We start from the raw sequence: 14304 nt of genomic DNA on the forward strand, positions 1-14304 counted from the left end.
TATAAAAATGTTTTGAAGTAAGCACAGGCCTTTTAGATGTTTACCTTTATATTTAGAAGCACAAGATGTTTTTCTCTTTTCCTCTGTCTGTGAAGTAGATATTTATAAAGATGACTGGTTCTCTACCACAATTTGTTCTGTAACTGTTGATTTTTGCATCCATCCTGTTTCCTCATGTGTAAAATGACCATCTGTGCCGAAGCCTTTAAAGATCCCGGGCTTCTCTCCAGGGGACATGCTGACTGGCCATATAAGCAAGTATCTGCACCAGATTGCTTTATTATTTGAGTATTGGTGAGCATAAACAACAACTGAAAGTTCAAGTGAAGCTAGGTTAAATCAAACCTACTAAAACTGTTGCAATACTGCAAGTATGTGTGTTTGCAGTCTCTTTAGCCCTGAAATGTCCCAAGAGGCATCTATCAAAGAAGGGAGGGTTCCTAAAGTAAACTCAGAGTCCACCCAAATGAACATCGACCCAGCCTTGCACACAAGCAGTCGGCTTTAACTGGGGGCAGAATGAGTCACTCTCAATGTGGTCAACACAAACTGTAAGTGCATACTGGATATTAAACCATCTTTGTTGAAAATGGACCCATATGGATTTACTTTGTGCATATTCACGTTTTTTCCCTAATGCACAATTGCACAAAATGCACATTATTTACAGCATACTTCATGCACAGCAAATGCAATGTAGAATTACACACAACCTGGGTTAGTTTTTGCCTCAATTTTATTTCTGTTAAAAAAAAAATTTTTGTTTTACTTAAACCTTACTTAAAGACTTTTAAAAAAAAATGTTATTGATCCATCATGACAATAATTTAAATACAACTTAGCACATTTCCTATTTTGCACATTTATTTATTTCAACCAGTATAGATTTTTAAATATATACAGTATATATATATATATTTATATAAACACACACACACACATATACTGTATAGTATTACTATTTCATTTTTGATATAGACACATTTTTGTGGGATATGCCCAGTGCCCAGTAAGTGCATAACATAAAAAAATACACCGTATACTCTCAAAATGCATCCCTTCAGCTAATTTGCCATAAGAGTGCAGCTTATGAATACCACCTATCCAGATATCAGATAAATACATACAAATAGTTTGGCACATCTGTGTTAAAGCTTTTTTTAAATGCCTTCTTGTTTGTAAACACAATAAAATGAAAGCCAGTTGTGCAATAGGACAAGAGTGGCAAGATATTTATTTATAACAGGAATGGAAGCTTAAGACTTTATGCAACAGTGAATCACTTTGACATATCACAGTCTGTCTGGTGTTTTCTGATTCACGTGGATAACATATTTGAGGCATTTTGTGATTTATATTTTCATGTACACAAACTAAACAATCTGGTTTGAGAAATTGTCCACATAAGGTGGCTTGTCTGGAGAGCACCATGTTCTGAAGTGGTATACAGCCTGGGTTTGTCAGGCTGCCAGTTCCTAACCATGCTTGGGCTAGAAGCAGTCAGCACTGAGCCAACCTAGTCCAGTGGGTGTAAAAGAGATGCTGACTTGTTTATAATATAGTTTGCTCTCTGGAACCAATGTCGAGGCCCATAGTATGCAAAGGTCATTTCAGCCAAGAAGACATACAGCCTCAATGAATCTACATGAAGCATGAATGAACATGGCTGAAAGAATAGTTTATTATTATTTATATGGGCATGCCTATGCTTTTGCCTGTTCTTGAATAATATGGGTGTTATAAAAGAGAAAATTACTGTAAAATAATGTAAAAAAGTTGATTTAATTTGACAGATATTAATACTTTTATTAACCAAGGATGCATTAAATTGATCAAAAGTGTTACAAAAATATTGTTTTAAATTTAAAATCTATTCAAAGAAGCCTAAAAATATATGTATCATGTTTGCCAAAAAAATAGTAAGCAGCATAACTGATTATTACTTTGATCATAATGGCCATATAAACATAGTATAATGATTTCTGAAGGATCAAAAGACTGGAGAAGTGGATGCTGAAAACTCAGCTATTAAATTGATTAAAATAGAACAATATAAAGTTATTTTAAATTGTTATAATATTTCACAACCTTAACAGTTTTTCTGTCATTTTTGATCAAATAAGAGACTTCTTTCAAAAACAATTTCGACTTTTGCAATGCTGAGAAAAAAAGTTAAATATAAACAGAAAATAAAAAGTGGGAAGTCAGAAATCTGATCTGTTTTTTTGCATAATACATATAATACATTATTCTAATAATAAAACTAAAACATGTTTTAATGTGGATAAAAATATTGTCATCCTAAATAGGTTTTGTGACCCTAGACCTCAAAACCAGTCATAAGTTGCACAAGTATATTTGTAGCAATAGCAAACAATACATTGTACAGGTCAAAATGATTGATTTTTCTTTTAAGCCAAACATAATTAGTATATTAAGTAAAGATCCTGTTCTATGAAGATATTTTGTACATTTCCTACCGATAATATATCACATTTCTTAATTAGTAATATGCATTGCTTAGGACTTCATTTGGACAACTTTAAATGTAATTTCCTAAGATTCCAGATCTCAGCCAAATATTGTCCTATCCTAAAAAAGAAACCCTCATATATCGATGGAAAGCTTATTTATTCAGCTTTCAGGTGATGTGTATTATAAATCTCAATTTAAAAAAAAAAAAGAGTCAAGTTTATGCATTAAACTGTACAATATCATCCCAGCTATATTGTGGTGGAGTATATGTGCAGTTGTTGTGTGTTTCCTCGTATTGTGGCTTGCTTTGTTGGTGTCTTCGCATGTTCTCAGCAATTTGTGCTAGTAATTGCCTTACTGTCCAAGTAATTACTGTCTTTATTGTAGGCAGCCTAGTAAAACAGCATCTGCTTAGAGTTTAGCTGTAAAGTAAAAATGTGAATAGGTGTGAACAATAGTGTCTTTGTTGTTCAGTGTCCGCTTTCTCCACCATGACAGGATATGTGTGTCAGCTCTCCTGTCGGCCTGCGCAGGAACTCGGGCCCTGTAAGACGTTTCTGGCATGATTGGCAAACACATCCTCTGTCAACTCTGATTTTTTCATGCGTTGCTTCCTTCTGGGAGCATAAAGAATACATTAGCATTGCGTGTTTAGGTTAAATTGAATATTTGAGTTTATTTTCCTCACATAAATGGTTTCATTCATAGTATGCCTTACCCAGACATGCTTGTGTCTTAGGGTTTCCACCTTGACTAGGCTCATCTCCAGACCTCTCATTCTTTTGTCATGCACTGTTCCTCTCAGTGATTCACAGAGGAACCGCAGAACCAGTTTAAGAGACCAGGAGTCCGGCAGCACCCTCAACACGCTGACTAAATCGAAAGACGCTGCATTTTTGTTCAGCAGATCCACTGCCGTGATAACATGTTGACAGGACTCAATGTAGATTTGAAGCAGGGAGAGAAAGATTCCCTGTGTGAACTTCCTGTCTCGTCCTGCAGAGGTCCTCCAACAGTAGCTTTCAGCAGCCTGCTGGTCTTTTTCTTCGTGGACCAAAACCTGCAGGGCCTTTTTGTGTTTGCCAGACTTCCCAAGTAAAATAGCTCTCTCCACATGAAGAAACGAGGGTGTTATTTGGTCTGTGGTAAGAAAGGGTATAGTGGTTTGTTTTAATCATGAACACTTGCAACAGTGTCAAATGCCTTTAAGTTTGAATTTCAGGTATATTAGTGTAATTAACCTATTATAGTCTTTATCTGAATGTATTATGCTCACTATATATGGCGTCCACGTTATAGAAAGGAGATTGCCAACGTATTTGCTGTAGTTTATGTCTCATCTCTTCCTTGCTTGTTTTATTGTTGTATTCATCCTCAACTGACTGCAGTATCCATTTGACATATGATGTGATGAGCATGGTATGATGCTTTTCTTCCTGTGAATAGACAACTTGTTAAATGCATTGTTCAGTCATGGAAAACTGGCATTGAAGGGGTCATTTTTGCAGAATCTTTTGTCACTTATTTTTTTAATACTTTTTTTTCTCCTGTTTCTCTAAATCATTATACTCTCTCTGACTGTTTCTTTTTTGCTGCTAGTTTTCCACAGAATTTGTACACTTAACTTTGGTTCTCTGGGACTGTATTACAGAAACATCCTAATTCTAGAGTCCTGTCTGTTCAGTAACCATGGTGATTTCAGTTTGAAGCTAGGTAGGACTTAATTTGAGACTTCACTTTCTGTAATAGGATCATAAGATATTGAAATTATAGCATTTATCCTGCTTTCTCTTTATTACATCACTGTGAATGGGAAGGTAAAGCTTCTGATCGTCCAGTTCTGATGTGTAAACGTGGACGGTCATGTGTTGACGCAATGCCACAAAACTGCAGAAGTTCAGAGCCAGTCGGTTTTTCATAATCAGGTTTCACTAAAATATCTTTTTGACTGATAAGGAAGTGTTCTGTTATGAATGTTACAAATCTTTTCATACTAGATTTGTTATCTTTACTTAAAAAAAAATGCCAATTGAAATTAAGCTGAAATAAAATCAAAAACATTTGATGAAAAAAAAAACCTTAATGAAAATGATAAATCTAAGTTTAAGTAGTTATTATCTGAAATAAAACTACATCTCCAAAAAAACTACTTTTTTGTTAAATGTCAAAGTACATAACAAAATGACTAAAAATGAAACTGAAACTCAAATAGAAAAGGCAAAATATTAATAAAATATTAATAAAACTATAACAGTATATCAGTAATACTAAAATAACACTGTTCTATACATATAAGCTCTTGTGTATGTCCGAATGTCAATGTAGATTTAATTCCTGGTGACCATCCATGAACACTTGCAACAGTATCAAACACATTTCAGTTTGAATTTCATTAATTACAAATGGATAAGTCACCTTGCTGTGTAATTCACTGACTAAATATTCCAAGTAGAGAGTCATAGCAAGTGGGTAGCTGGTGAGAATGGTAAAGACTTCTTCTGGCGCAAATGTGACATGGCTGCTTGTATGCTTCTTTGTAAAGATCAGTATTCCAGCCTATATTAAAATAAAGAGCATGTTTTAGAAAGAAACATAGCTTAAAATGCAATAACTCTGACCTTCAAAAGTTTAGTAGTAAGATATATATATATATATACACACATTTTGAACTTTGTATTCATCAAAATGCATCACTGTTTTCACAAAATGTTAAGCAGCACAACTGTTTCCAACATTGATCATAATAAATGTTCTTTGTTCACCAAATCAGCATATAAAAATTATTTCTGAAGGATCATGTGACTCTGAAGACCAGAGTGGTGATGCTAAAAAAAAATTCATCCTTACTGACGCAAGAATAAATTATATTTTAAAATGTATTAAATTGGACAATAATTTATATTAAACCACAGTATTATTTCAAAATATTACTGTTTTCACTGTATTTTCGATCAAACAAATGAAGCCTTTGGGAGCATAAGACACTTCTTTCAAAGATATTCGAAAAATATATTTTAATAAATAGTGTATTATAGCAAGGGTGTTCCTAGAGCAACTTCTAGATACATAGTAGTGTTTCTTTTACTGCCAAGGGCAAAAGAGTAAACTAGACTTGATGAAATCTGTGTGACTCTGCCCTCTGCTGTTGATAAATAGTACAGTTAATATCCTTGCCTCTTGGTCTCTCTGAAGAACCCAGTCTACAAATTTCCAGATGATGGGTTTATGTTCCAGATTTGACAGAGTATTAACTATATGCTGGAACACGCTGATGTGTGAGGGGTCCTCGCTCTGCTCTTCCACAATTTTAACCCAGGTCTAAAAAAAAAAAGAAAAATGTACTTTCATTTCTGACCCATCTTTTGTCATTGCTCTGTGGATCTTCCAAAGATTAAAAGATACCTGAATTGCATTGAAATGCTGGCCTTGACTTTGATAGAGCAATCCAAGTGTAAAAAACCTGAAATGGCAGCAAATTAGTTTGGCTTCTCACTTGAAAATAGAAAATAACCTGTGAACACTGAAGTAGCATTAATTGATGAGCACAAACCTTTTGTGCTGTTCCAAGTCAGGCACACACATTTGGAGGTTACAGTTATTCTGCGACGACACGAGCTGGTCCAGTTTTCCGTATTCACCTTGTTCCAAATACAGCTTAAAATGTGCTGAGTCGATGTCCTGAGGACACATTTGGCCCTGTCCTGTTGGTCTGACTTCTCTCAAAAAGTCATCCAAGAAGATTAGGTACTGTTGAAATGTCGGCCAATCGTCCCGACTTAACATCCACAGGTCCTTGGCATTGCTCACTGCTGTTGTCTGAGGTGTAAAGTCTTCACTCATAACAGGCATAGCTGGATAAAGGCTAATGATTTCCCTTGGGTCTAGTTCACCTTTACTGAAAAATTATAGTGAAAAGGTGTAGGATGTCGAAACTAGTAAACTTTACAAATTACATAAAACTGAAAAAAAAAAAAAAATTCTTGTAAAACACATTAAAGCATTACTTACATAAAAAGATCTTTTGCTTCCACAAAAGCCTCTCTATAGAACTTTATCATTCCAGATGTACAGATGACATTTTTATGCAGATCCTAAAAGTAAAGTGATGAATGACATAAATCAGGATATATGTTATGCAACTGATAAATATATTAGTTTTCACTCCAATTATGAAGTTAGACTATAAAATACATACATATACATATTTGAAAAAGGTAAGATAAACATCCACTTTGTAATTTGTAATTACTCGGTCTTACCTTGTATGAATCTTTTGGCAGGAGATCTTGAAGTCTGTCCAGCAGCATCAGAGCTTCATCAACTCTCTGATTCTTAACAAGGTCTTCAATCTGATCCTGCAAAGGAACTGGTGACATCCGATGAATCTCTTTGTCAGCAACAACAAAAACACTTTCTATAACAGAAAAAGATTGTTAAAAATGTGTTATTAAATGACATAAAAGAAGTAAAGATACAATATATAAGCAATTAAGAACCTAAGAGAATTTACTATGACTTCTGATGAATGATTTTTGAAAGATTAATGTTGGATTGTAAAATTAACCTTCTGTTGAGACGAGAGATTTGGCACTTTGTAAAGGGACAGTTTGCTTCAGCTGTTGGTCCAGAATGCTGTAGATATGAATAGTCTGATTCTGTAGCGCTAGCACATATGGGAAATGAACTGCAGCATCCACCACTCCATCAGGCCACTGTACTGGAGGATGCTGGGAAGTGCCATTCTTCATCACAAACATGCCTGCGTGTCATATAGAATAGTTTTACTTTGTACTTTATAAAGCAAATAAATAATTTGCACTAATTATTATTGAAATGTGAATGTATGTATTATATAAATGTTTTATTTGAATTAATGGAGTTTTCAGTTTGGTCAATTAAATATGAGTTATTTATCCTAAAATTCCCAGAATAAAATAATTGAAAAAAAAAAAAAATAGAATTCAATTAATTCAATAATTTAAATACAGCTACAAACTGATGAACAAAAATATATCAAAAGTATACTAAAGGTAAATTAACTTCCATAAAATGTAATCATGTTAATAAATCTCTTCTGTTTAAATCTCTTCTGAAACTTTATAGGAGACACATATTAAATAATAAAAAAGTATTTCCAAAAAAAAAAAAAAGTTTCCTTATGGGGACTTAATATATAAATATTAAATATAGATTATATAAAATATATAAATATATTAAATAAAATGTTATGTCATTTTAAGCATGCAGATAAAGGCCTTAAATCACTTTTTTTCTATTGCACTGGCATATTTTTCACACCTTTTTGTTTACCTTGTTTTGCCACTTAAAGTTTAAAATGTATTTTATAATTGTAAATTTATTTGTATTCTTACCCAAACATCCAGGCCCATTTAAAATGAATTCTCCTTTTCCACATTTGTTGGCAATGATATTTTGCTTTCCCTGGTTATGTGGGAAGAGATCGAGGGTGGTTTGGCTCTGATAATCATGGAGAAAATATCTGTCACAAGTGGCCACACACAGACACGTCCCATGCGCAGCCAGAACCACAGGTTCCTGCGGCAGAGCCACCTGTCTCACACACTCCCATCTGTCCACACACACCTTATAAACGCTCACTGTTTTCCTCTTGGTAGAAGCTGCAATGAGCTCAATGGAATCAGTCTGAACCGCTGACTCACTGATACAGAAGAGTGACACGTTCTGTATTTTCTTCAGGGCAGGAAGGAGTTCCAGGGAGAACATGTTAAGCACCGTGACAGAACCGTCCCAGAGAACTAAGAGATGATTCAGAACAGGGACCGCCGTCAGCTGGCCGACTGCTCCGCTTCGGCCCATCTGTCTCTTCCCCACCTCCCGCACTGAAAGGCTTTCTTCAGCGCTTGTGTTATTTACAGTGAGGTACTCAACGACTCCCTCTTTGGTCCCTATATAGAGGTTTTTACCAAAACACTCCAAACATTGAATGCTGAATTTGTCTCTGCCTTTCCCAGTGGGCGTTTTTTGAAAAACTAGCACAGGGGTGAAGACTTTCATGGTTATTTACTCTTAATCTAGGCCTCAGTTGCAAAAATACACCTAAAAATAAATGAGAAACCTAGTACATTGGGCAGAGAAGGAAATCAGCATTTATTAGCTCAGATATCTACTTGCGTTAAAACTAAATAAAACAAGTAAAGAACAGTCTCACCTCATTAGCGTAGAAGCTGTCAGCCTTATGGACGTTTATTTTTTACTCAAGTGTATTTTGACCTTGCCATGTGACTCTCATCCTGAGAGGAAGTTGGTGTCAGCAGTTTTTTTTACTGCTTTTACTCTGGCTCTGAATGGATGGTTGGTTGCACAATGCCAAATGTCTAAGAAAGGCTAGAGACATAAAACCTTTAGTTAAATATTTCTTTTATGTCTTTTAAAGTGTATAAAAGTAAGCTAAAGCAGCATGCTTGCTTCAGCAAATGCATTTTTATCTCACGTGTACTTTTGCTCATGCTATCAATTGGGAGTACGTAGGGTTAGGGTTTAGTTTAGGAGTATGCATTAAAGGAATAGATCACTAAAAAATGAAACTTTGCTGAAAATTTACTTACCCTCAGACCATCCAAGATGTAGATGAGTTTGCTTCTACATCGGAACAGATTTGGAATAATGTAGCATTACATCACTTGCTCGTCAATGGATCCTTTGCAGTGAATGGGTGCCGGCAGAACAAGAGTCCAAACAGCTGATAAAAAAACATCACAATAATCCATAGTAATCCACAAGTAATCCACATGACTTCAGTCCATCTGTCAATGTTTTATAAAGTCAAATGCTGTGTGTTTGTAGTAAACAAATTCATCATTAGGGAATTTGATGGAGTTGTTTGGATTATTGTGATTCTTTTATCAACTCTTTATATTCTCTATATATTTCAGATTTATTTCACACAGAACCAACCACTACATTTAACCAACAAGAATGAACCTTTCTTAGAAGCATTTTTTTAGAGTGAAAAGCATTTTTTTATAATCTATAGGACCATTTTTCACTGCAAAGAACCTTTTGCACATACTGTAGGAAAGTTTCATGAATGTTAAAGTTTCCTCTATTTTTAAGTGTGCACTTCACTACATTTGAAGCTACCTTCATTTTGAGTGTTTCCACATGACGATACAGCGGCCAGGTCATACAAGTTGGAGCTTTTTAGAAAATGTCAGTTTACAAGTTGTAATTACAAGTTCTATGAGGACGTGAACATTTTTTACAAGTCAGAATCATGTAATAACAGTAATTCTGACTTGGCGTGAACGTACCTCTACTCAATTTATTTCGCCAGTGAAAAAGAAAATTACTAAGTGCACCTTTAAAAAATGAAATCAAAAATGGGAATTTAGTGGCCTTTAGATCATGTTTGATTTTGACTGTTTATGCTTGTTAAGTCACAACAAATTAGCAGTTTTCATGCATATAAAATATTTTTCTCCAGGAAAAATGATCCAAAAATATGAATCATTCATCTTGCTCCCAGAGTCATTTACGGTAAATCATTTATAATCCTTTCCAACTTTCACCTTCTTTATGACGGCCCTTAATGTATGCATTGTAGTTGTCCCTGTATTTGAAATGCAATTATTTAATTCCAAGTATACTAGAAATATGATTTATTTATGTACTCAAAAAATATCCTGCAAATCTTCTTTTAGTATACTAAACTGGTATACTTGAAGTCTGCTAAATTGAAACTAATTAACTAACATGTCAGTAAATATGTTAATAGATTTGAAATGAACTTAAATGAATGCATTTTAAATATATTACTTTCTTACTAGGGGTAGGGGTTGTGCATGATAATGTATCTTTAGACTTGAAAAACAGACAGAAGACAAGAGTTTAAACAAAGTTTATTGACCGAAATTGCATTTCGTGTGACAGACTTCAAACATTTTCAATATTATTCTTTGCTGGTTCAGGCTTTATAAAGACATTTAATTCTAAATCATTGTTGAAAGCTTATTATTCAATACATTAAGCATCCTAATCAGCAGGCTACACAGATAATTAATCTATTCATTGTTCATGTTTATTCATCATTCAATTTATAGGAGCAGAAACTCAATTCTACATCTATTTTGGTAGGTTTCCTTCTATACTTGGATGACTGTGCTGCTCCTGTGGTTGTCTGACCCAGTCGGGTGAGCTCACTTCTCCCTGCCACAGTCAGTGCACAGGATGTCATCTCTCTGGGTGAGGAATCCACGGCCCACCAGAGACACAGAGCACTGCACACATGTGAAACACTCACTATGCCACTGCCGCTCTTCAAAGGAGATGTACTTAGCACCTGCCAAGCCTGGACACACACACACACATGGTTCTTTTACAGTGGAGTACAATGCTGATGAAATTTTTAGTTTCAATTTAGAGGTGTATAAAAATAGCCGCCAGATGTCAAGAATGAAAACATACTAGTAATTGGTTTGGTGCAGCCCACGCATTTCTTGGCATACAGATTGCTGAAGCAATCCAGGCAGTATGGGTAGTTTTCTCTTGAGGTAAAGCGCTGGCCTGCCAGTTGTCTCTTGCATCCAATGCAAGTGAAACACTCTCGGTGCCAGGGCTTATCATGATACGTGACACCGCCAGTTGTTATGGCCTACAGAATTGAAAGTGTGGATCTCAGTACAGTATAATAAATGTGCAAAATTGTCCAAAACTTAAAGAAATATGTCACCCAAAAGTGAAAATTCCAATCCAGTTCTTGAAAAAAAATTTCACGTAGTGGCAAATTCATATGAACGTAATTTGTACATAAACAAGTCTATTTATTTTTTTACTATAAGTAAACTGAAAGTGCATGAATGAAAATTGTATTGATAGGATTCACCCACCAATTTGCCAAAACAGTTTTCCATCCAATTGTAATAAATGGGGACTGAAACTTTCAAGGTAAAAAAAAAAAAAATGCAAAAGCACTAAAGTATGATAGTAGTAGTCTATTCAATTCATATGCTATATTCCGTGTCTTTAATGGCAAATGATAGCTTTGTTGAGGATTTTAATATGGTTATGGTGATTTTATATGCTTTTCGAATCTTAAAAGCTCCAACTGCATAAATACATAGTTATTTATTTTTTATCACAAATTTTCTATTTTCGTGTTCCACATTTAAAAATAAAGTCATTCTGGTTTGGTACAACATGAGGGTGAGTCACTTTGAGTGGCTCACCCACATGTAATAGACTGTAATAGTTTTTCATACCGAGGCTTTGTCTTTTCATATTCCTTTGCAAATATATATGACTTACTTTTTACAAGCACAGCATTAGGAGGCAGTTTGTTTCCCAAAACCTAACTGCAAATCACCTATAAGTCTACAAATGACTGTGTATGGATTCATACAAATTAGCCACCAGTTCACCAAAACATAAAATAGTTGCGAGTTGACATGAGTTAGCACTGAAATTCTGTTGTGGTTTTCTCATCCTAATTTCATTCCAAACCTGAATGTACTGCTTGTTCTTTTGCATGCAATTGTTCATTGAATGAAGTTTCAAGGTTCAAAAAAGACCTTCACAAACTTTCTCTTTTTGTAATCCATATAAAAAATAAAAAAACATTCTAGTTTAGAGCAATAAGAGAGTGAGTCGTTTTTAGATGAACTGTAACCTGAATAACAGAAATACTGTTTTTCAAATGTCTGATTCCTTCACAAACACACAGTATTTGACTTACTTTTTTACAAGCACAGCATTGGTAGGCAAATTGCTTCTCAAAACAAGGCACACAGAAGTAATTGTTATCTTTAGGGATGAAAGACTTGGTTCCTATTGGCTGCTGACAGCGTTGACACAGAAAGCACGTCTCATGCCAGCTGTTGCCTTTGTACTCCATTTTTCGTGATCCTAACACATGAACAGAAGACAACCTTTATAGACTAAGATCCTTAATATTTTATTTTTAACTTGATAAACCACCTATTTTTAATACAAAGAAAAACATGCCAGTAAGATATTTTTAGGAAAATAAATCTAGTTACATTTAATTTCTACAGAAAAGATTAAAATACAAAGAGTTCTACCTGGCATGATAGTCTTCTTGCAGGTGTTACACTTTGAGGAATACTCAAGAGAATAGCACTCGGTGCAAAGCATAAGGTCATCTTTAGCAGCAAACACTTTGTCCACCAATGATCGACTGCATTTGGCACACTTGAAGCAACTTTCATGCAAGTGCCGGTCCTTGTAGGAGAGATCCTTCATTATGCATGCAGAGAAAGTCTAGTTAAAAGCTTGCAAATCTGTTCTGACTTTCTTTTACTCATAGATCTTTATTAATGGATCCTTTTCACATTTCCAGGGTTCTTAAAAGCAAAAGTAGTCATAGTTGGGTAAACTTCTATAGTGGTGAATGGATACTACAAAAAAATATAATTTGTGTTCCCATTTGATCCAATAGCAAAAGAAATAAAATTGTAAAAATAATAGAAACAAGATAGTGTTTCTATTATTTTGATTACATTGGACAGAAGTAGAGTTCTGAAATATAATGCCAGTCTAACATTAGCATAAAAGTATAGTCTTCTAAATATGCATAATTTTATTTTAAATCACATTCTGTAAAAAGGGTCCATTGTTCTCACAATTTTTTTGATTTATGGTTGTATTGTTTTAAAAAATATTTTAAATTCAATTTCAATTTAATTTTCAAATATAAATGTGTTAATTATGATGTCAGTAATTGCTTATACCTACCTTAGAGTTGCACCCAATTGGCAAAGAACATACTTCGCAGCAGTTAGCAAACAGATTCTCATAGCACTTTGTACAGTATTGTGTGTCCTCTTTTAGGATGTATTTCTTTCCCAGCAAAGTGTCCTTGCAGTAATGGCAGTCGAATCGTTCTGTAGACATTGTTGTTTATGTCTTAAGAGCAGTAAACAGAATCGTAAAAATGTTACTACATATCAGGCTAAAGCAATCAGGGAGGTGTCATACACAAAATACGAACGCCTCTTAAAATAGACAAAGCATGCTAAAATGACGGTCTCTGCAAACTAGGTCTCCTCCATGGGATCCTAAAACCAATTTAAGGTATCAAAAGAATAGCCTGCCATCTGTAATAGTGAGTAAAACTCACCTTCAGTGGCTCAATGGGCTTCTGAGGGGCTGCAGGTTGATATGGCCAGTGATTGAGGGGATGCATTAAAACGAGCCTCTATAAATACGATTGCTCTTATTAGCTGAAATCCCTGGGGAGAATGGCCCAGTTGCTGATCTCTGCACCTTTTATGGGAGTCAAATCACAAAGCACGCCTGATGTTCAAGATGATATATGAATAGTGCCATTGAAATGTTGTTCCTTTTGTGTATTATTAAATCAGTGATTGGACTTTGATAATACTGTATATGGACAAGTACTTCCTGTAAGAGTTATAGAAATAATAATTTTAGCTAAATTAATTTGTGTCAAATTAATCTGTAACACATTATCTTCATAGTTATGATTCTTCATGTCTTACGTATCAGTGAAATTAGCAATTACTCTGTCCTCGGATACCGGATATCTAACTGTATCCACATCTGAGCTCTCAAGCAACTGCTGAAGGCTTAAAGAGAGTGTTGAAAGCAAATGTTGCAGTGGTTGCCAAGTTTCTCTGCAACCACTAAATTTGCCTTGGATTGATTGGACCTCTGTTTACAAGAACTATGCAGCAATTTCCACAGCTTAACAGGTTTCACACAGGGGGGCTCTGTTAGATATCTTTAATGTAAATGTCATTTACAATTAAGCCATATACCCCGATAACAGAGACCATTCTCAGTACTTTGGCTAATGTTATGGTGAGATTC

At 34.7% G+C, this 14304-nt stretch overlaps 2 protein-coding genes across 2 annotated transcripts; both read right to left on the reverse strand.

Annotated features, from left to right (window-relative positions):
* Positions 1–2699: 2699 nt before the first annotated feature.
* si:ch211-266g18.9 (transforming growth factor-beta receptor-associated protein 1) lies at positions 2700–9042 on the reverse strand. The gene is made up of 12 exons (XM_059521002.1): positions 8666–9042; positions 7848–8572; positions 7040–7234; positions 6735–6889; positions 6484–6566; positions 6026–6370; positions 5878–5935; positions 5650–5793; positions 4891–5031; positions 3752–3911; positions 3194–3615; positions 2700–3092 (listed from the first exon to the last, which is right to left on the reverse strand). Exons 2-12 carry the CDS (start codon positions 8509–8511, stop codon positions 2946–2948), a joined length of 2514 nt encoding a protein of 837 aa, XP_059376985.1. The 5' UTR covers positions 8512–8572; positions 8666–9042; the 3' UTR covers positions 2700–2945.
* A 1296-nt stretch (positions 9043–10338) lies between these two features.
* LOC132112544 (four and a half LIM domains protein 2-like) lies at positions 10339–13939 on the reverse strand. The gene is made up of 6 exons (XM_059520065.1): positions 13592–13939; positions 13207–13377; positions 12534–12708; positions 12188–12357; positions 10921–11107; positions 10339–10804 (listed from the first exon to the last, which is right to left on the reverse strand). The coding sequence occupies exons 2-6, from the start codon at positions 13363–13365 to the stop codon at positions 10653–10655; spliced, it is 843 nt and encodes a 280-aa protein (XP_059376048.1). The 5' UTR covers positions 13366–13377; positions 13592–13939; the 3' UTR covers positions 10339–10652.
* Positions 13940–14304: the final 365 nt, after the last annotated feature.

This window comes from Carassius carassius, chromosome 32 (genome assembly GCF_963082965.1).
Source record: "Carassius carassius chromosome 32, fCarCar2.1, whole genome shotgun sequence".
Lineage (NCBI taxonomy): Eukaryota > Metazoa > Chordata > Actinopteri > Cypriniformes > Cyprinidae > Carassius > Carassius carassius.